The following is a 22,075-nucleotide window of genomic DNA, read 5'->3' on the forward strand; positions in this document are numbered from 1 at the left end:
TGTGAAAAATATAAAAACATAAGGGACATTTTCTTCCCCAAATTCTGTGATTTAGTCCCAGAATTCCCAAAAATGTGTGATACCCAGAAGCTGTCAATCCTGCTGGGGGAAGACAAACACACAGCCAGACTGGCCGGTCAATACGTGGAGACCTGTCATAGCCTGAGGGACAGACCGTGAACACGTCACACTAGAGAGGGAAAAGAGAGAGGGAGGGAGGGAGGGATTCTGTTTAATATAGAAAGAGGGAGGGAGGGGGTATTGTTTAATTGAGGGAGGGGGGATTCTGTTTAATAGAGGGAGGGAGGGGGATTCTGTTTAATATAGAGGGGGGAAGGGGGTACTGTTTGATATAGAGGGGAAGGGAGGGATTCTGTTTACTGTAGTAATATAGAGGGAGGAGGGATACTGTTAGTATTAAGAAAAATTCTTTGTCTGTATATTTGAGTTGGTTATGCCATGTATGTGCTTTGGCAACACAATTATTTTTATTGTCATGCCAATAAAGCCAATTTGAATTTGAATTTGAATTTGAATTAGAGAGAGAGAGAGAGAGAGAGAGAGAGAGAGAGAGAGAGAGAGAGAGAGAGAGCTGTTTCACACAGGTTCGATCCCAGCAACTGGACAAGGGTGTCTAGCCCGGACTACGTGCAGGCAGCACGCAGCCTACAGCGGAGTGGAGCACCGTCTACAGGCAAAGTGCATCAAGGCACCATGTGCACCGAGTACCGAGGGAGCTATGCGTTACTAGACAACATGTGTACTGAGCACTGTGCGGACCAAGTATCATGTGCAATGAGTTCCCTGAGTACCATGCGCACCGAGTGTGGCACATGCACCGAGCACTGCGTGCAGCAAGTGTGCTGAGCACTGAGGGAGCTATGTGCACCGAGTACTGTGCGCGCTGAGCACCGTATGTACGGAGGCGCTACACACAGCGAGGCACCGAAGTACCATGTGCACCACAGTGAGCACCAGGCACCATATGCACAGAGCGCCATGTGCACTGAGTGTACTGAACACTGAGGGCGCTATGCGTACGAGGTACTAGACACTGTGCACACCAATACCGTGTTACTATCTACATAAACAAGACTATAACGCATTTGGACTTTGTAAAATAAATAAATAAATACAAATAAATTTGAAATGCAAAATCCAGAAAGCTAAACTATTGTCATATATTTTAATACTCTTGCCTTTCTGCTTACATAAATAACCATTTTCCACACCTGTTTTTGTGTATTTGATTGCAGAAAATAAAGCCTACTCACTGTGTTGTTCTGCAGCGTGCTGGTCTTCCATCCCTGTAGATGGAGTATTTTCCTTTCTTCGTCCTAGTGTTTCAGAAGGATGTTTCCCAATCCTAATTTTGTTGTCCATGACGTAATGATCCGTTTCCTTTGCCACTGTACAGCACAACAGCTTGGGGGAGCAAAACACTTAGCAACTCTAACATTAAAAAGTTTGCTCAAATAATAAAGTTAGGTTCGAATATCTTTGCTGTCGGATGTGGAAGCACTGATGGATTTGACGTATGAGATACAGCGGAGAGGCGGAGGTGGTGGTGGGCATAGCAGACAAACCTGGGGCTCGCTAAGCGGTTCCCCGGCTCTGACCGGTGGGCAGTCTCGCCGAAGGAAGCTGCAACCCCGGCCGGCAGATTACAAATTGCAGGTCATCATCATCGGCTCCCGCGGAGTCGGCAAAACCAGCCTGATGGAGAGGTTCACGGATGATACTTTCTGCGAAGCGTGCAAGTCCACTGTTGGTAAGGACGAGTGCATTCACACTGTAAGAGGGACAGCTGTGTTTAAAAATAACAACAACATTATTATTGGAATATTCAATACAAAATTAAGTACAGGGTGATTAGAAAGTAAGTTTACCACATGAGATATGGTGCGTTGTTATGGTGAACTTACTTTATAATCACTCTGTACTTTATAAACATAGGCTCTTTTTTTAAAAGGTATAATGCATGACCATGTTAATCGTATACATTTGTATGCAGTGTTAAACTTATAATTTCGTAACATCTTAATTAATACAGGCACACTTGGTATCAGTATTGTGGTTTAAAAACGTATTTAATTATAAATCCATAAAAGTAAATACAAAAATATTCTAAAGTAGTATAAACTATATTTGGTTATTGTCAGTCAGCTTTTACTGCTTGTGTTTGTCACGTATATGCACGTAATAATTCTTAAAATAAGTAGGCTGTTGTACAAAACAAGGCATCGTAATGACGTGTCCCCTCTGAAAACACAACCCCCATCCCCTCCTTTTTTGGCCAAAGTACAGATGCATTATCCCAAGATAATTCAATTTGATATGAGTATACCAGCAAATTTCTGGGAACTTTTCTACTGTCCCTAGTAAACCATATTTGAAAGATATATTTAGTTTAAATTGAATATATACTCTATCATTAGAGTAATTAAATCACAAACAAAGATCATTTAAAAACAACAGCTTTGTTATAATCTACATTTCTGTCCATATCTGTGGGTGTTGTAATGCCTAAGAACAGGTACAGAAGGATGCAATTAGATACAGTATGTGGTATATTTAACAAGCATATACTGTACTTATCCCTGGACTTGTAATTTGCCAAACATGTAGGCCTTTGCAATGATGTAAACTTTAGGTGTCTAGCTCTACAATGTTTTATTTTTTTAAGGTTGGAAGATTACATTTATTTTGGTTGCAATTAATCCAGATTTTTACTGTAGGGTTTGAATAGATACACCGTAATGCATGTTGTATATGTTCATGGCCTGCTTACAAAATACTTTTTTTTCCAAGACTTTTAAGTAGGCAAGGAATAAGTAAAATACTCAAGTTTTGAAGTATGGGGATAGAAACATGGTTGAATGTAGTCTGACATTATTACTGATTTTATAAAACATATTTGCATGTTTGACAGGTTATAAAGGGCTGGAATCTCAGCAAGAGATTCGGGAAGTGCATTTAACAACTGAGTGAACTAACATTTTGTTTCGTGGTAGGGTTCATTCTTCTGTGGGGTCGGGGTCGGGGTCGGGGTCGGGGTCGGGGGGGGGGGGGATCTCTCTAAGGCCTTTTATATTTCAGTGTGGAAGATGCAGATATATCAAATGCAACACAGTAAAAGCTGTTGCTGCTTCTAGCACTGAATCACTTCCTGTGTTGTAGCTCAGTTTCCATCTTCATAGTCTAGCTGCTGTCAACCTAGGAAGTGATTAGAAACTAGAAAGAAACCTGTACTACCCTTTCAGAGCAACAGAAATAGTAATATAGCAGATGATCAGTATATGAAAGTAGTGCTAACTATGGTTTAAAATGACCATTTGCCATGAGCATCATCATGGGCCCCCTTTCTGTGTTAAAGAACTTAAGGTTCTTTGTAGTTTTTATGCTTTAATTTAGGATATTTCATGTACCGCTGTATAGACTACGGATGTGTAATCAACTGCTTCCTGCGGCCCATCACTTCCTGTGCTCCAGGTCACATGATCAGATTGAAACTAGGACATTAGGGTAAGACTGCCCTACAGCACAGGAAAGAATCACGTAACATGAAGAAGCAGTTAAGATTTTAAAACCTTGGTTATACACTCATAGTAATTTCCAGCGTTTTTCCAACTGAATAATAATATAAAGCCAGTATCTTGTCCATATATATTAACAATACCTGTATGATGTAGAGGACCTTGCAATGCTCTTTCCTACCTTCCCATATAACTTGAAATAACTTTCAGTACTGTTTTGGCATTATGAACTGCTTCAGGAAACTTAAATCTGTCCAAAGCTTGGTGGTATGTTTACATTTTTGCTTACATTCCCAGATTGATGTCTTCTTTCTTTCTGGTCAGGTAGCAGCAGGTGCACACCAAAAAAGTCAGTAGATGCACCTATTATTCTCACTTGAGAGTTTCCACAAGCTACCTTTTACAGACAAATGGTCTGCCTGCCATTACGTGCAGCAGTGTCATCGGGGATGAATGAATTCAGTGGCCTGTCAATTTAAAAAAATGTTTTTAGACCAGTTAAAACGTAATTTTAAAATGTTCAGACTTTGAAAACAAGTCAGTGTTAAGTATCACTCTGATGGCTGGAATTTTATTTCCGGGACCTAAATGGAAAATACACCGATGATTCACTTGGGTAACCCAGCAGGAGGCGCGGGTCTGTCTGAAATGGGGAAAACGAGAGAACAATGAAACACAGCACGAAAGCTGCTTCAGTTGAGGTAAAATTGCTTAGAATTGAAAAAGAATGCCAAGAAGAATGCACTTTGAAAGTTAAACTATTATACTGGATCTTTAAATATAGTATAAAAGGTGTGCATCTTGAAGAAAAACTAAATTATTATTTCTACCAGGCTATCCATTGCCTTTATTATGTATTATGTATTATGGCCCTTACAGCAGATGCATTGGGGGGAAAAAAAAACATCAAGACAACAAATAAAATATTAAGAGAAACAGCAGGAATTTCCCATGTACCACAGCACAAAGGACTTGGTTATCCTGATTTAACAACTATCTGGGTACCTTTCACTCTAACAGTTCCTTACATGATTCGAAGATTGCTTTCTGGAAGTACAATTGAATTTTTTTTTTTTTTCTTGGATACAAGATGTGGGAAATTTAATATACAGTGGGACAAGCATGTGAGTTTTATATTCATACCTCAAGGGCTTTTAGCTTTTAAGTTACAAATGACCTCCATTAGTGTTTATTTGACAGCATTGGTAATTTGATAACAGCCCCGTTACCCAAATAAAACCACTTAGAGGTTTAAATACAAAACAATAGAGAAGACCTTGTGGGGTTTGTGTGGCGTAAAGATGAGTAGCAGAACATAATATTGATTTCCAGAACACAGCCCAATCAGAACAGTTGCAAATCATTCAGTAGTGAAATACAGCTGTCATTGTCACTGTGGGCAATGAACAGCTGAAAGTAAAGTAGCAGCAAGCTTAGAAGGCACCATTTGGTTAGCAGGAATGTGTTTTTTCAACACGGTATATTTAGAACTCTCAAGTGTTGCCTCATTGACTTTGCAACAGTAATGATAAGGAGATTCCAGCTTGCTATGAATGATTCTGTTGTTTGTCTTAATAATACTAGGGCAGATTTATGACAGCTAGCTATTTTTCAGTGCAAGTTTCAGAAACTTCCCAGCACTTGAAACTGTTTGATCACAGCACTGTTGTTTCCAGAGGCAAGGTATTTTATACAGCACATTTTCTGAAATATGTGGCAGGCTGTAGAGACTGGGAAAGTCGTTGCATTGTGGTGTAGTTCACATTAAAACCAGTGCCTGAATATCCTGGTCTTTTAACCCCAGGTAACTCACTGCCTGGTAACCTTTGGCAAGTCATGTGACCTGTTATGCCTTTATTGCACTCAGCTGTAAAAATAGACAAGCAAGTCTCTGCTAGAAAGGGGATTCAGGATTGCAGTTTGGTCTATTCTGGGTTTAGTATTTAAAATTAGGATACAAACCTTGATACTAAAGTCAGGGTTGAAGGTATAAAGTGCAGTGTGTGTGTTTTTTTTAATTAAAGATAAGAGAACGCTACCTGTAAAATGACTTTGCTGACCCAGATGGGTTAAAATGGTGACTAATGGTAACCAGTTTGAACCGCCCCAAACACTTCATCATATTTAAGCATCTGTTTGCAGTAAAATGAAAATAAATCTTTTCAAATTTTTTAAATTGACAGGCCACTGAATTTTCAACACTTTACCTGATTGGCTAAGCTTTGGTTTTGAGGAAGGAAAATTTTATATATATATATATATATATATATATATATATATATATATATATATATATATATAAATGTGTTTATTTATTTATTTATTTATTTTTGCCAGACTGCAGTTGTAAATATTTATTACAAGATTCACATTTTTAACTGTTTCCTTTGACCTTGAGCATAGTCTTTGGGAGCCAGGCCCATTATCTCTTAGGTTTCCTAACATGTGGTGGCATTCATGTTTTACTCTACATTGCTGTTTTCTTTTCTATGTGACTGTGCCTGATTTAAACCCAGTTAAGGTAAAAAACAAAACTGATTTTTTGTAACCAGTTTTCATACAATGCATACCCTCACTGCTCATAAATTCATGGAGCAACACTTCTTTTTATACCCCAGAAGCTGACGACATTGACAACAGTTTACTTTTTGTATAGTTACTGTATATTCTAAATGGCTCCAGCTGCTCTATTATTATTATTATTATTATTATTATTATTATTATTATTATTATTATTATTACTTATTTCTTAGCAGACACCCTTATCCAGGGCGACTTACAATTGTTATAAGCTATCACATTATTTTTACAAGCAATTACCCATTTATACAGTTGGGTTTTTACTGGAGCAATCTAGGTAAAGTACCTTGCTCAAGGGTACAGCAGCAGTGTCCTCCACCTGGGATTGAACCCACGACCCTCCGGTCAAGAGTCCAGAGCCCTAACCACTACTCCACACTGCTGCCCTATACAGATTATACATGTAAAATGGCTCAAACATAGAGCAGCCTCTTCTATTAGAGCACTCTTATCTGTGATGCCAGGTGTTTGTGATGAGTACAGCTTAAATACTTGATAGGAGGATACTGTATTACAAATGCCAAATGAGGAACATTGTGCTACAACATGCCATCATACTTCCATGAAAAACAAACTGAGAGGGTCACTTGCCGCCTACCTAATTTAGTCCACTTGATGCACCCAACAGGGGGTGCAAATACTTTATTCGTCATGACCCTTGTGCCGGTATTGCATCAGCCATAATATAATATCGATCATAATGTATTTTTTGATAAAGGTTTTAAACTTCTAATACAACTTTGTAGCCCTTATAAAAAATGTACCATGATAATTTCCACAGTAATTTACACTTTCAAGACACAAATGTACTAAGAATATTGAAAGTATGGCTACCAAACAGCATTTATCATAAACATGTATGCAGAGCACAATGGGGTTGCTTAGATCGTCCTGTAAATATACATTAAGGATACCGACTGATCGTTCCTGGTATACGGTTTTTATTCACCATGAGAGGATGTCCCAGTAAATCACGAGCCCCGAGAGGGACAAGTGGTTTATGTAAGGACATCCTCTGAAGGCTAATAAACTGTGTGCCACAAATGATCATTCAGTATTCTGTTTATACCACAATTATATATTTTTAATAAATAGCAGTACAATCTTTACATTCTTTAATTTAATTGTCAATAGGTTATGCTTCAACGTGGATACATTTGCAACCCAGTTTATGGCCTCTTCTCAACCATCTTTTAGATGGAACTTTGAGCTCATTCTACCAATTTGCTGCCTCCCTGTTGTTTCCTACCATTGGCGGTGTTAATGAAGGGGCTACAGGCTCTTAGGATAAGTCAGACGCAGGCAGATCAGTAGCTGGCATTTCTTGACTAAACTTGTTGTCAAGGAAATCAGTCCAAATCAAAACAACAGTAGAAGTTTGAAATTATTTCAAACATTTTAAAGTTGTTATAAAACGCGTATCGTGACAGTATTGTATGAACTACCGAAGCGCAGCACCATCCTGAATTTCAGCAGAACACCACTGGATTGAAATGTAAGTAAAGACACATTCAAAACCAGTCTCGTTAAGCATGTTATCCCATTCGAGTTGGATAACAAAAATGTATCCCACGCTAGGTATACCCACGCTTGTGGTTTAAACTAGTTTACAGCATATGCATTGTGTAGAATGCTAGATTCCACTTACATTTTCAATGACAGATAATATCAGTTGAAGTCCTGTGGGAGTTAAAAAAAATAAAAAATACAATGGAAAATATAGAAAGGGGGGAAGTAATTTTCTAATTATATTTGCACTGCAGCGCACAGAAAATGATTCTTCAAATCGTGTAATATCCTAGTTCTATTTTCTACATACTGGTCTGTGGGTTGGTTCCCATGATCAGTCTAAATTGGTCCACTTGATAAGGTCAGCTAAACGAATTAACTGGATTTTCTGATCGGTACAGGACTCCTCTTGTTTAGTTCCTGAAGATTTTCTAGTCCTGAAGTTTGTCCGCATGTAGAGGACTAAACCACTGGCGTGCTGCAGTTGACCCAGATCATTGAAGAAACAAAAGAAAACAAACAAACTGTGTATTTACTTAAAGTGATTGTAGCTAAATAATTCTGTACAGCTTGCGTGCCATGTGCAGTTTTGAAAGAATGATATATATATATATATATATATATATATATATATATATATATATATATATATATATATATAGTTTTTATTTTGAGTCTTGATCTCTCGTACTACACTAGGTAAAATAATGTTTTCTGTTTCCGTACCTTACTGTCTGGAAGTCTGTTACTGCTTCGCTTCCAGATTCATTGTATCTCAGCAGTGTCTCCTGCAACTGGCTGAAAACATGTCAGTCAATAGGGGAGCAGCTGGCTGGGCTGGGGGCAATTTCACTATACAGGTGAAAATGACCAAGAAAGTGCAACGTTACCTGAAAGCATGACTTCCAAACTGACATTTTGTTAACCTAGTGTAGTACTAGATACCACTCTAATGGTGTTATTGATCTGGCTGGGTTTTTATTTGCAGACAGTCACATGGATAACAGGAAACCTGCCTTCTACCTTATGTATGGTGTTAGTTATCAATCACTGTTGGCTAGGCTGCCTCATTTTCCTTCAGTGATATTTCTTGGTTAAGGGTGTATTCGTTTAGCTTTGTTTTTTACTTTGTTGTTAACCTTTTGTGTTTCTGATTCCACCTTTTTCATTATGTTTTTGTCTTAACACCTGATTCTGTTTTTCTTTCCCTGTCTTTCATTTGTAGGGGTTGATTTTAAAATCAAAACTGTAGAGCTAAGAGAAAAGAAAATCAGATTACAGATCTGGTAAGTAGAAGCTATCCAGCTCGATTAACACAATTCCTGTCTTAAATAATGTAGTGTTTCTATTGCACTTCTGTCTACAGTGAGGCGTTTAACCTAAATCATTGAACATTCTTGAAACAAGAATTGAAGAGCATATTTTAAACGGGGTGCCTGGAATTGAATTTCTTATTTTACAGGTTTAACCTTTTTGAAGGAGAATGGGTCCTAAATACTATGCGTTATTTCAGCAATGTAGAAAAAAAGAGTGGGATGCACATTTATTCATTCATTTATGTCTCCATCCTGTATACATGGTGTCCTTGTTGTTTACGTGGTGGAATCACACAATTTATTTAACAGTATGCCTCCTGGGGACATCCAAAGTACTACAGTGCAAGTAAATTTAAATAAAAAAAACTTGATTTTGAGAGCCAATGATTAGACTCTAAATAAACAAAAAATAAAAACTGGAACATGCTGCCTTAATATTTCAAAGTTCAGTAATTTGAAAAATACAAGGAACCCTTTTCATATATTATAGATGTAAAATGTTCTGATCGGGGGCGCCTGACAGAAGAGATGCAAATAAATTGCACATGGCAACCATAGCAAGGAGGATGGGGTTACAGTAGCAGAAACCCACAACTTCTTTTGTGTAGTCCCATGCGGGCAACATGTCAGTCTTGAGGGATTCTGAAATAAAATAAAATGAACTGATTAGACTTCACAGCTTTATGCATTCACTCCTGTGGCTGTGCAATTACAATACATGTTACCGTATTACTTTGAATTACCGTCGCCTTTGAATAAGCGTCGCGCTCAGGTATCAGATTTGTAATAGACACCGTCCTTGAATAAACGCCGCTCTCAATAACGAAACATGTACGTTTTTTTCCCTACCCCCAGCTCAAATAAATGCAGCACTTAATAAAGAAACGATATGGCAAAATATTACGACTAGAAACAACATGAATTGAATAAACTTGAATAAAATGTATTTAAAAGAGTGCAATTACTCACTGGAGCATACTGGTATTTTACTGTAAAGTTCATGGAACCCAAACAAAAAAAATACCGTAGGTACACAGCACTATGTACTGATACTGGTGTAGGAGTAAATACAGCAGCACTAATCTGATCTGCGAGCTCAACAGCTTTCAGTTTAAAGTTGTAGGACTTCTTCACCATCCTGATCAAGCTGTATCTGCAAAAATACTGTAAAGCCATACATATTTGCGACCAAAATATTTGGCGAATCACACCCATAAAACCTATTTTGCTCCAGAAATGTTGAAGACCTGTTGCAATATACCAAGTATGTATTGTTAGTGGAATTTGATTTTGTGCCAAAAATGTTTGCATTTTTTTTTTATACCGAAAAATGCATGCTAAAAGGCTCACAAATATTTAGCCCTTTACAGTAATCTTCGATATGTGTCTCCCTCAAATTCCGTAAAAAAAAAAAACAATAAAAAATGGTGCCTTTCGAAAACCATAGTACTTCTGATTACCACCACCCCTGAATAAGCGTTGCAGCTGTTTTTAGCAATTTACAATAAACGCTGTGGTGTTAATTCAGAGTAATACTGTCTTTTATTTTAAACTTTAAATACTTTGCTTACAGTGCAGTGTTCTAAACTATGCTTATCGCAAGGGACCCCAGGCATACAATTATCATGTTACATCAAATGATAGTGAGTGGTTCCCAAGCCTTCAATAACTCAGCCCATTATCTATAAACCTCTGAGATATGGACCCCAGTTGCTTTATATACTATGATTCATGTAGGTGTGTAACTACCTTGCTTCCAACCAATAAGTTAGAGATCCTGATCAGTTTAACAATACCTTCACAATCGATTTAAAGTTAATAAAGGTGTTCAAAGCCACTGTAAAGTTTATATTCTGTTATTTGTATATATGTGCTAATCATTTAATCACATTGTTTGATGGAGTAGTCCTAAAGGTCTTAAGTAAGATTAAGTAGTTTAATTGGCATGTAACTGAACAACTATAGCAGTGTCTGTGCTTGACCTGACCGTGTCTGCTTGGTATTGAAATGCACTGAGTGAATCTGGCTTACTAACTCCCCTTTGGCAGGTCTCCAGCTCTGAATGTTCCACCCTGTATGTTTGTGTCGCTGTCACCTGATTTAACTGCTGCATCATCCTTGGCTTCAGCAGTAACCTAACACTAGATGTCCATGTGTCGTCTTCATTCATCAGCTATTGGGCTGTGGGAAAAAGTAAATAACAACACAGTGGACTCGAGGGGCTGGCATTCGCTAGCGAAAGGGCTTCAGGATGCTGGCACAAAGGTAATACAATAATGGCTATTGCTTAATATTGAGGTCAAACATGACACCAAGGACCATATTCATTAAGTATCAAGGTAGAAATTACATTCTAATGCCATAGGCATGGGTTTAGTTTATTTTTTACAGGACAAGAATACAAAAAAAAAAGCTATTCTACATAATTCAAAAATACTCGCCTCAATAAAGACTCCAACTTGGATGAAGACTCTTGTGACTTCAGGTATGGTGCCCTCCTGTGGAGAGGGATAGGAATCGTCTAAATTGAAAGTGCTATTGTAATTGTGAAATTTAAATGCAGCATTTAATTGAGGGGACAGAGAGACTAATCTAAATGTAAAAATGTATGTAATATATATATATATTTTGACATTTTAATCGATTGATCACCTCATCTGGACGATTAATTAATTGATTAATCACACCCGTTTGCTATAAAATGCAATTGTTGTCAAAGACAACTAAAAGTAATACTTGGGATTCATGCTATTTTTTGCAAGCATTTATGAATGACACCTAACGTTTTACAGGCAACTTTCATTTAAGAGTTTGACAATAAATGAAAATGTTTACTTGCATGTAATCTGAAGTTAGCCAAAGCAAGTCTTTTAATATAATACATAAAATAGCAGCGGTACTACAACCAATACTGGGTTGAATATGTTGTACCGCTTTTTTGGTATAAACTTTAAACCAACAGGTAATGTATTGAATTGAGTGCTATTTTAGTTTAATTTATTTGGCTGAATATGGCATAATTAAGACTTAGACAGGCTATAGCTGTAAATGTACTGCCATGGCACACATTTAAACTAATAGAAAAAACAACTTACTTGCGACTCAGATGAGATAAACTCGTAGTACTGCCCTAAAAGGAAAGCCCGAAGAGCAAATCTTTCAGTTTCTTGTTGTTTCCTTCTGAGCCAGTGGTTAAGCTTTTTTTCCGAGATTTTTTTGCTGCCCCCCTTCCAGTAAACAGTAAAATAAAATAATATATATTTAAGATGGATACACCTTATTACAATCACTATTTGTAATTGTATTAACACCAATACAAAAAACTAGTCACTTAACTGTTGCGCTCTCGTTTTTCGAAGTCAGAAAAATGTATTTGCCAGCCAGGTCTTGGCGCGGCCCCCTGATAACCTCTCAAAAACAATGTTCTGAGCTGTGGCAAAATGTTGGGTATATCTCCCTGTAACCAGTTTCCCATTGTCTTTTGAAGTACTCTCCGCCATCTTTCTAGATTTCTTTCTCATGCACTGCTTTTTGCTACAGCACGTGGGTAGACGAGATTAATCGATCAATGATTTTTTTTTAATCAATCAATACCCACAGACATGATTAATCTTTAATCGATTAAAACCCCTTATAGAGAGAGAGATAGTGATAGAGAGGAGGCAGTGTGGTCCAGTGGTTAAAGTCCAGGGTTTGTAAGCAGGTCACCAGTTCAAATCCCACCTCTGCCACTGACGGTTAAGGGTTCAAATCCCACCTCTTCCACTGACTGACTCACTGTGTGACTCCGAGCTCTTAACCCTTTGCAGTCCATTTATTCAGCGAGTCTCAGGCGCGTCAGGTCTAATTTATTTTCACACGCGCAGTTTATTTTAGACGCGCTGTTTAAAAGTATTTTTTCACAGTAAAACAGGTTTAAAGGCACTGCAACAGGATATCAACAGGACACTCAGTACTGCATCTCCAGCCCCGCCCCACCCCTTGTTTGCTGTTTTTTTCACATACCTCTTGATAGTAGTGCATACCGATAAATCATCTCCTCAATAATGTGATCCAAGTCATTATTTTATTACTATAACATCTAAAAAAAATCTCTGCAAATGTCTGTGATATTCTTTGAGCGCTGGATGCAGAAGTAGCTATCTTGTTTGTTTATGTCCGTGTTATCTATGTGATGCCGGGGCTATCTGTATTCATGAGATACGCCCCCTTTTTATTTTATTTTTTTCTCTTGGCTCCTATCGATCTCACTCAGCTATTGAATGGTTTTCTTGACTTTTTTTCTGGAGAAAAAACGACTAGAGACCTGTTTTTTGTGTCTTTTTGATGATGTCGGACAGGAAAGGGAAAATTGCAATGTCGGACCAGGTTAACCTCTTTGTACTCCATCTTGCGGATGAGATGTTAAATCAGTGTCCTATTTTAAGTGACACTGCATATTATGCACAGTTCACAGCCTACCTCTTTAAAGCGCTTTGTGATGGTGGTCCACTATGAAAGGCGCTATATAAAAATAAAGATATTATGTAACTTGTAGCTTTAAAATAAACTGGTAAAGTTCCATAAAGAATGATAGAATTCACATCAACAGCTTTTAGCATTCTATTAACGCATGTGTAACATTGCATACAGCATGTTTGCGTCATGCTGCGCATCAACATACTAACCCTAAGTTCTTGGATGCAAAAAATGTGCTATACTTCACAATGAAGGTGTGTTTTGGCGGTGTCCTGTTTACAGTCTCATGTGCTGTTTCCATTCAGGGATACAGCAGGGCAGGAAAGATTCAACAGCATTACTTCTGCTTACTACAGAGGAGCCAAGGGAATTGTAATAGTGTACGATATTACCAAGCAGGAGACATTTGACGACTTGCCAAAGTGGATGAAAATGATTGACAAGGTACAGAGAGAGTGACCAGTGCTTCTCTGTGTTTTATTTAATTGTGGGGACCTTTTTTAAGATCCTTTTTACGTAGCCTAAGTTGAATAGGTACCGTATGTCCCACCTGTTATAAAAACGCATATGTACTGTGGGCATGGGACATTTGTCTGTCCTCTTTTGTTATGTTATTACAGGCATTTAATAGCAATAGCATTACATGTTTTTTAACATTACTTGCATTATCACTGAAGGGAAAATGAGTGCATGTCCCTATTGTTCACCTACTGGGTATATAAATATTTTTTTCCCCAAAAAATGGAAGTATCTTAAATAACCTATATACTTGCTGTCTTAAAGTCCACATATAATACTTACATTTCTACATAATACAGTACATCAGGAACCAAAGGTGGCTGGTTTCAGACACATTTGAAAATTCCATTTCAGTTCATACATTTTTTGCATCTTTTATAGTTTTTTTTTTTTTTTTTCATTGGAGAGTTATTAGCAGAACATTTGTTATTTTTTGACTGCTAATCATCAATTTGCTGTACATAACATGTCGCCTCATATGTCTTTTATTTCACTCCAACAGTATGCTTCAGAGGATGCAGAACTTTTACTAGTTGGAAACAAGTTAGACTGTGAAGCTGACAGAATAATCACTCGACAGCAAGGCGAAAGGGTAGGCAGTTTGTGCCCCTTAATCTGCTGAAGCTAAAAACGATCTATACTGAGTTACTGCATTAACAAACAGACCTAGTGTGTTTTGTGATTTTGTGTGTCGAGGATAACTGGGTAACTATGAGTATTAGTGCTGGGACGAACACAGGATTTTCATGTTGGATATACGCTCATAATTTAAATATTCGTTTGGATATTCGTTCATTTTCAAAAAATAATATAGCAGGGGGGGGGCTGTGTGTGTGTGTGTGTGTGTGTGTGTGTGTGTGTGTGTGTGTGTGTGTGTGTGTGTGTGTGTGCGCACCATTATTTTACAGCAAGACGTTAAAATGAGGGTTGCCAACTTTACATTTTTTAAAACCCAGACATCGCCCCAATCACTCCCCCAGGACAGTTTACAAATTCCATTAAAACTGGATGTCCTGTCCAAAACCGGACAATTGACATCCCTATAATATGTAACGCATTAAAGTAGAAAATGTACCAGGAGTAAAGAATACATTGTGTAGGCCTTACTTTACCCCAGTGAATTAACTACAAAACAAAGTATTAAACAGTGGCCATAGACACGTTTTCATAAAGTAATAACATGAGCTTTACTTGTGCCTTTTTGTTGCTGAACAAGCAACAAGCATTCTAGCGAATACGAACATCTACTTTTTGTATCCGAATACATATCAAAAAATATTTGTTGGAAAATTCATAGTTGTCCCAGCACTAATGAATATATGTAAGAGGAACTGCCTTTGAAACCATAACATCATGGATTGTTGTCATATACACCTTCCTTCTGTTCTATAATGAGTATACTTAAGATTTGTATTTGACTGTGCATTTCTCGTTTCAGTTTGCCCAGAGGATATCCTGTATGCGATTCTGTGAAGCGAGTGCGAAGGATAATTATAATGTTGATGAGATATTTTTAAAACTTGTTGATGATGTTCTAAACAAGGTTTGTAAACCATGTAATTGTTGTGCTTTTTCCCTACAGCTTATTATATTATTAGCTTTTATGTATTTGTCCCAATTTTGCTTCTTTTGATTGCTTATGCCTAATACAAATCTGCCTTCAAGTGGTGTGACCTCTCATCTAAGTGCAATTTTACACTTGGATTTCAAAATAACTTTTATCTGTTGGAGGCATGCTGCAAAGAATGAACCAGCTAGCTGGCAGACTAAATGTGACAGAAAGATTAAAGTAGTTGTTAATCTACTGGGCCTATTTCATTTCCACTAGTATATAATCATGCCAGATTTGTTTCAGTAAATACACTGCTTGATACAAATTATATTTAACCAAGCCCCTGCTAGTACTGTATATGCCTAACTTAAAAGAAAGATGGTTAGTACTGATGACGGTGGATCTCCATTTACTTACTGTGTCCAAGACAGATGCTAAACAATGTAGATTTATGTCTTTTTCATTCACGGTAAAGCCAATTTTCTTAATCGGGTAGGTATAGGAGGTTTAAACCTCCTGTGAAAACATACATACTGTCCACTATATACTGAACTGAGACCAGACGAACTCCTTTCCTACAGTAGTTCTATATGCTATTGTCAATCTACTGAGACACCCAGTTTCATGACTTCAAGATCTGTGATGTTTTGTTGTTGCAGTTGCCTCTAGAACTTCCCAGGAAGGAGCTGTCCAACAGCATCCTGTCTCTTCAGCCAGAGCCTGAGATCCCCCCCGAGCTGCCTCCTGCCCGGCCCAACCTGCGCTGCTGCTGAGTGGCCTGTCCGCAAAAACAGTAGCATTGTGAACCATTCCTGTCAGGCACATCCAGTCAAATGTCATTGTGGAGGAGGGTGCTAAAGCTTGCTGCCAAGTGATAACACTTTATTTGTGACTTGAATTACACAACAATAAGGCATTTTACATGAACATACCGTTTTTGTTGATACATGCTAACAATAGACACTATTACAGGTGTATTTGAAAATACGCTGCACCTGCATGACAACCTAGATGATTGATTGCTTGATTGATTGATTGATTAATAACCAAGGTTGCTGCATTCAAGGAAGGGAGCTCTTTTATATATTTCTCTGGCTTATATATTTTTCTTTATGCAGTTTTGTAAGTCATTGAAATATCTGTTAGTTTACCTCCTCCCACACACTGCGTTTTTTTTGGCTGAAGCTGGTACGAATGGTTAATTTATCCATTTTGCACTACAATCAGTTGGCTGTAGTATGTAAGAGGGATACAAGGACAAAAATCAAGAAAGCTACACATTAACTTGTAATACGTGGTGCCCATTTTGATGCACTATATATCATTAGACAGTATCTTGAGTCAGGATGTGTATATTTTCCTGTAAAATTTTCTGAGCTGTTAAAAACTTGTGTTTTTTGTTTTTTGCTTTTTCAAATGTAACATGAAACAGATTCCTGCTTTTTTGTCATGTTTGAGCCTGCTATTTCAGTTACAACTGTAGTGCAGAGGAGAAGAGGATAGGTAGGCTAAATATTAAGGTTTAATGAAGTATCATAGCATTTTAAAAGGGACATACATTGACATTATAGACCCTCTTTGGTTTTGGTAAGGGCACTGAAAATCAGAGTCCTATTCAGAAACAACGCTTGAGTATGAAAAACCATTAACCCAGCACACTTAATTGAGATCTAACACTCAAGTGTTGTTCCTGAACATGGTTGTGAAATTAATCAAATGAAACTGCACTCCCTGTTTTGGAGGATTGTGCTGAAGTCCCTAAAGGCTGTGTTTAGCAGGTGATGTCACTGCAGTGCAAGATTCTTTGTTCATGACTGGTCCACACAGTTTGTATGACCAGAACAAGGTAATCAGACTATTATTATCAAACAGGGTGATGATTTTCAGTCAGTGAAGTAAACTGTTCCATTGTAGGACCTGCCTGTAAGAAATGCAAGGTCTCCTTCAGGTAATTGATGCACACTTTGATGAATGGCAGAGATTCATTAAACACTTCCTGTATTTTGCACAAGCCATTGCTCCTGGTTACCCAGGTTATATAACTTTTAGTGTTTAGGTAAGTGATGAAGATTGCCACTCAGTCTGTTTTTATCATGTAAACAGTAATTCAGCTATATTTAATAATCATTGGTATTTGGCTGCATTGCGGATTAACACAGTTTAGGCATTAGTTCAGTTTGTAAAGCATGGATTGGTTTGCCCAAAATATACAGTTTAGGAAATAGGCATGCCCTCAGCAAAATGGGACAGATTTTTTTTTCGCTCGTTTTTAGATGCAGTATAATCTTAAATTCTTCTTAATCCTTTGTCAAAATAAAAAAAAGATTCTCAATTGTCATCTCTTTTCTGTATGACTTTATTGGTGTCATTTTGTAGGGGGAAACCTGCAGATTCTTTTAACAATTAACTTGCCGGTCCAGAGATACATGTAAAACTCTTTTCACATCAATTTAGCAATATGCATACTGTAATGCTTAACACTTTAGGTGCGGTTGAATGAAGTTATGTATTCAAAGTTGGCATGTTTTTTTATGTTTTGTTTTTTTTGGTGGTATTTATAACTATTGTGGTATTCATAAACTAATGATGTGCAAATAAAGTTTTATATTTATTTCGCAATAATAAATACAATGAATACTTTTTTTGTTTGTTTTTAACAATAATCTAGCAGACATGAATGCTAAATCTTCATCTGCTGTAGCAGGTTGTTTTTGAATAAAGTCTTGGGCCAGCAGATGTCACTGGTTCTTTTTCTCAAAAACATTTCCTGCCAGACATTAGATCCAGCTTGACAGACAGATGCATTCTTTGATTTTCTAAGTTCCATTAGCAGTGTTGTCCAATAAAAATGAACCCTTTCAAGGCTGCATGGCTCTAACTTCTGGTCGTATCAATAATATACGCCACATGCTTGAACAAAGGGTCTTTAAAGTTTGTACATACAGTGGCTCTCAAAAGTATTCACCCCCCTTGGACTTTTCCACATTTTATTGTGTTACAACATGGAATCAAAATGGAATTATGAGTTTTTGCCACTGATCAACACAAAAAAGTCCATAATGTCAAAGTGAAAAATAAAATCTACAAATTGTTCTAAATTAATTACAATTACAAATACAAAACAGAAAATAATTGATTGCTTTCTCCTTTAATTTTTTGGAGTAGTGTACTCCAAAAAATACACTACTCCAAAATAGTAGTCAAAATTATCTTTACTATGTTTTTATGTTTCAATAAATAAATATTACTCATACTTCAATACAACATACATACTAGTATACATTCCTTATGTAATAGATAAAAACTGCTGGGTAAGGTTGAAAATGAACATGTTAAGTTTTTTTTGTTTGCTTGTTTTTTGTTTTGGTTTTTCTCCAGCATCGTAAATGTGGCGTCTATATTACATAAAATATGGGAATGGTATTTCGTTATTTACGGTATTCATTCATCAGGAAGTACATGTTACAGTAATCTTACAGCCAGGTACAGCGACGTTACTTTGAGTGTAAAGTTACTGTAGGTGCTTTTGCTTTCTAAGGATTATGATTCTAAGGAGTCTGTTGACATCTACAGGACTGCGCTGTCAGACCCTGTTCGGGAAGGTACCACTAATATGCTTTTTATTTATTTTTTTCCTTTGAAATTAAAACAATAAAATAACCTACTTGGACTTGACTCAGTTAACTCAAGTCAATAAGCGCTGCGGTGCGGAAGACGGGCCCGTGTTTTCAAGCACGGGCCTGCTGAGAGAATTAAAATGCTGAGTTAAATAAGACCACCAAACTATAATCTTAAATCAGGTTTAGTTTAGTGCTAGTACAGTTTTACATTGGCCCGTCTTTCTGCACTACGTAAAGAGCGTGACACGTCTTTTCTGCGCCTATGCCGAAATTGTGACTACGCTAGGAGTTTAAAAAGTTTAATAAACAAAGAGAATAGTACTACACGATATGTTGTGTCTTATGTTATGGCACTAATGAAACATATATTTTTAAAATATTTTAAAAATGTTATTCTGTAGGCTACGCAAAATGGAAGCTGTGATAGCGTTTTCCTGTAAAATTCAAAGTAACTTAAAAAAAATCAAAGTAAATTACAAGTGCTCTATTGGATCTGCCACTTAACACACAAAGTTTGCGAATACAAAGAGCAACGTGTGTTTATTTCCCTGTTTATTATCTCCAGATGACCAGAAGCAGTGTGCAACGGCAATTTCCCCCCCACTGGAAAACTGTAAGTAACTCACTGTTCCAGGTGGAGACAATACTAACGCAATGACAATGGCCTTATTACTAAAAAATATATACAAATCCCATTAATCAAATTGTCCACTTTAGTAAGGACATGTAAAAGGTCTTAATCATCATTGATTAGGCAAAAAACCTAAAACAATTTAAAAAAAAACAAATAGCAAAACCAGCACTACTTATATTTTGTATTATCCTTCAGCCCGTAGCCAGCAACTGGCTGTCTGGGTTTCAGTTTTACAGCTCCAGTCGACCCCCTCTCCGGATCCAGGGGCTTGACCACCTGGTCCTCACTGTAAGGAGCATCGAGGAGACAACAGGCTTTTACTCCAAAGTCTTGGGAATGGAGGTTGTCACATTCAAGGTACAGTAAGTCGTCTGAGGAGGGGTGTAAAAAAAAAAAATACAGCATAGCTTTTGCTCCAGTCAAGGACTGCAGCACATTTTCTAAAAGGAGAAACAACTAAGTACTATTGCAGCTCTGGAAACAAGTAATTAAGATGCATGCAGCAAAGCATTTGTTGCTGGCCATGTTAAATGTGAATGTTTATTTAGAAAAGGAGAAGTGAACAAAGCAACGTTTAATTTGACTCTGCGTTTTACTCTGTTTACCTTTCCCTAGGGTAATCGGAAGGCACTCAGTTTTGGAAACCAGAAGTTTAATCTTCACGAGGCTGGCAAGGAGTTTGAACCAAAAGCCCTCCTTCCAACACCTGGCTCCATCGACCTGTGTCTTGTTACAGAAACACCAATTGCTGAAGTCATAGAGCATCTTAAGGTCAGCGGACCCAGCAATTGAAATTCAAGCTCCAGCTTCAGTTTTGCGTATTTCATGGATACCCCATAATTTAATTTATTAGTGTCAAAAAGTTTCTGTATAACTTTATATTGTTTTTGATTTTTATTCCCGCTAGGCTTGTGACGTGACTGTAGAAGAAGGACCTGTTCTCCGAACCGGTGCTGTGGGCCCAATTTCTTCAGTATACTTCAGAGACCCAGATGGGAATCTTGTTGAGGTATCTAATTACCACTCGGAGCCCACAGCTGGTAGAGCATAGTAATGCAAAGGGGTCACATTTACATGTGTTTTTACCTTTTTCACTCAATTTATATTGTATATGCTGTATGTTTCATTTTGATTTCACGTTACTGATTAAATAATTGCACATTTTGTAATATGTTGTACTTTTAAATGAATGTGTGAAAACTTACATCACGGGTCATGTTATGCAACAGACCTAAGCTGTGTTAGTTATCTGCAGTTCACAACAATCATGGAAACACACAGGATTCTCAGTGACCTCACAAGGGGCATGATAATGAGTGTCCTGCAACCATTCCCTGTATGGTGTCTGCACTGACCCTTGTGCCCATCAAGAGAGTCTCCCAGGTATTACTTGAATGGCAAAGCTTGCATAAAACCACCAGTGGCCGCACTGATTAACACTCCCGTTGTAACTCTAACAATGCGTAGGACCTTCATGTTCATTCACACATGTTTGGCCAGTCATTGTTTATACATTACAGTATCTGGAAAGAGTTCGACTTCTGAACAAAATTGAATGCAAAGTAAAATCAAGTGACAAAATAAATAAAATCTGTTGACTTGATTTGGTTATTTGTGTCTTGTGTTAAAATGTTTGGTTATTCTGCCTCCCCCATCCAAAACAAAAGCATTAAGGTAAAGAGGTATCAAAACAAATGTAAACGCTTACTATAATACTTTTTTAAACTGATACACGTTTGAATGTAAAATCTTATTTTACACACTACATAGAAAGATCGCTTGTATTTTAAAGCGCTCATTACACGTAAAATATCTCCAGTATTTTTATGCTAGCAAAATGGATCTGAAATAGATAACAATCAGGCAATCTAAAGCATTCCTAGCTAACAGATTTCATCTCTTACCTAAGTCATTGCCATGGTATTGGTCCCAGATATAAATGAGAACAAATGTATATTTCAATTATAAAATAGCTTACTCACTGAAGCAGTAATATGGCAGGTTCAGCTTAATTATTTATTCTATTGATATATCTTCACATGCAACACATGCATCTCTGACGATTGTGAAGAGCATTGCACAGCTTTATCGACCTGCAGCAAGTGTTTCAGGATTTCTTGGTTTGCAGTATAGTGGATGTTTTGTGCTCCAGAAGATCCAGTTTGTTACTATAATAAATCATAACAAGGGCTTTGTCTTTTCTGTTCTGTACCACATCATGGACTGTTATTGCTGTGTTACCTGTTTGACAATGTGGGCGATAATCCTAACGCTATCAGTGCACTAGAGCAGCCATTTTGAAAATAGCTTTGAAACAGACTTTATAAATGTAAAAAGTTGTCAGAATGTTA

The 22,075-nt window shown here is 37.3% G+C and overlaps 2 protein-coding genes and 1 long non-coding RNA gene across 3 annotated transcripts in view; 2 read left to right on the forward strand and 1 right to left on the reverse strand.

Moving 5' to 3' along the window:
- Window positions 1-1,403, reverse strand: part of LOC131736821 (uncharacterized) — a 47,813-nt gene extending 46,410 nt beyond the window's left edge. The window contains exon 1 of the long non-coding RNA XR_009328402.1: window positions 1,275-1,403. This is a non-coding gene — a long non-coding RNA (uncharacterized LOC131736821). The remainder of the gene's footprint in view (window positions 1-1,274) is intronic.
- LOC117399249 (ras-related protein Rab-12) lies at window positions 1,393-18,204 on the forward strand. The gene is made up of 6 exons (XM_033998317.3): window positions 1,393-1,771; window positions 8,851-8,911; window positions 13,705-13,843; window positions 14,421-14,510; window positions 15,357-15,461; window positions 16,130-18,204. Exons 1-6 carry the CDS (start codon window positions 1,525-1,527, stop codon window positions 16,241-16,243), a joined length of 756 nt encoding a protein of 251 aa, XP_033854208.1. The 5' UTR covers window positions 1,393-1,524; the 3' UTR covers window positions 16,244-18,204.
- Window positions 18,205-18,906: 702 nt separating this feature from the next.
- Window positions 18,907-21,327, forward strand: LOC117399973 (glyoxalase domain-containing protein 5-like). The gene is made up of 5 exons (XM_033999438.3): window positions 18,907-19,072; window positions 19,656-19,703; window positions 19,920-20,081; window positions 20,340-20,495; window positions 20,632-21,327. The coding sequence occupies exons 1-5, from the start codon at window positions 19,013-19,015 to the stop codon at window positions 20,773-20,775; spliced, it is 570 nt and encodes a 189-aa protein (XP_033855329.1). The 5' UTR covers window positions 18,907-19,012; the 3' UTR covers window positions 20,776-21,327.
- The last annotated feature ends 748 nt before the right edge of the window (window positions 21,328-22,075 follow it).

This window comes from Acipenser ruthenus, chromosome 4, assembly GCF_902713425.1.
Source record: "Acipenser ruthenus chromosome 4, fAciRut3.2 maternal haplotype, whole genome shotgun sequence".
Lineage (NCBI taxonomy): Eukaryota > Metazoa > Chordata > Actinopteri > Acipenseriformes > Acipenseridae > Acipenser > Acipenser ruthenus.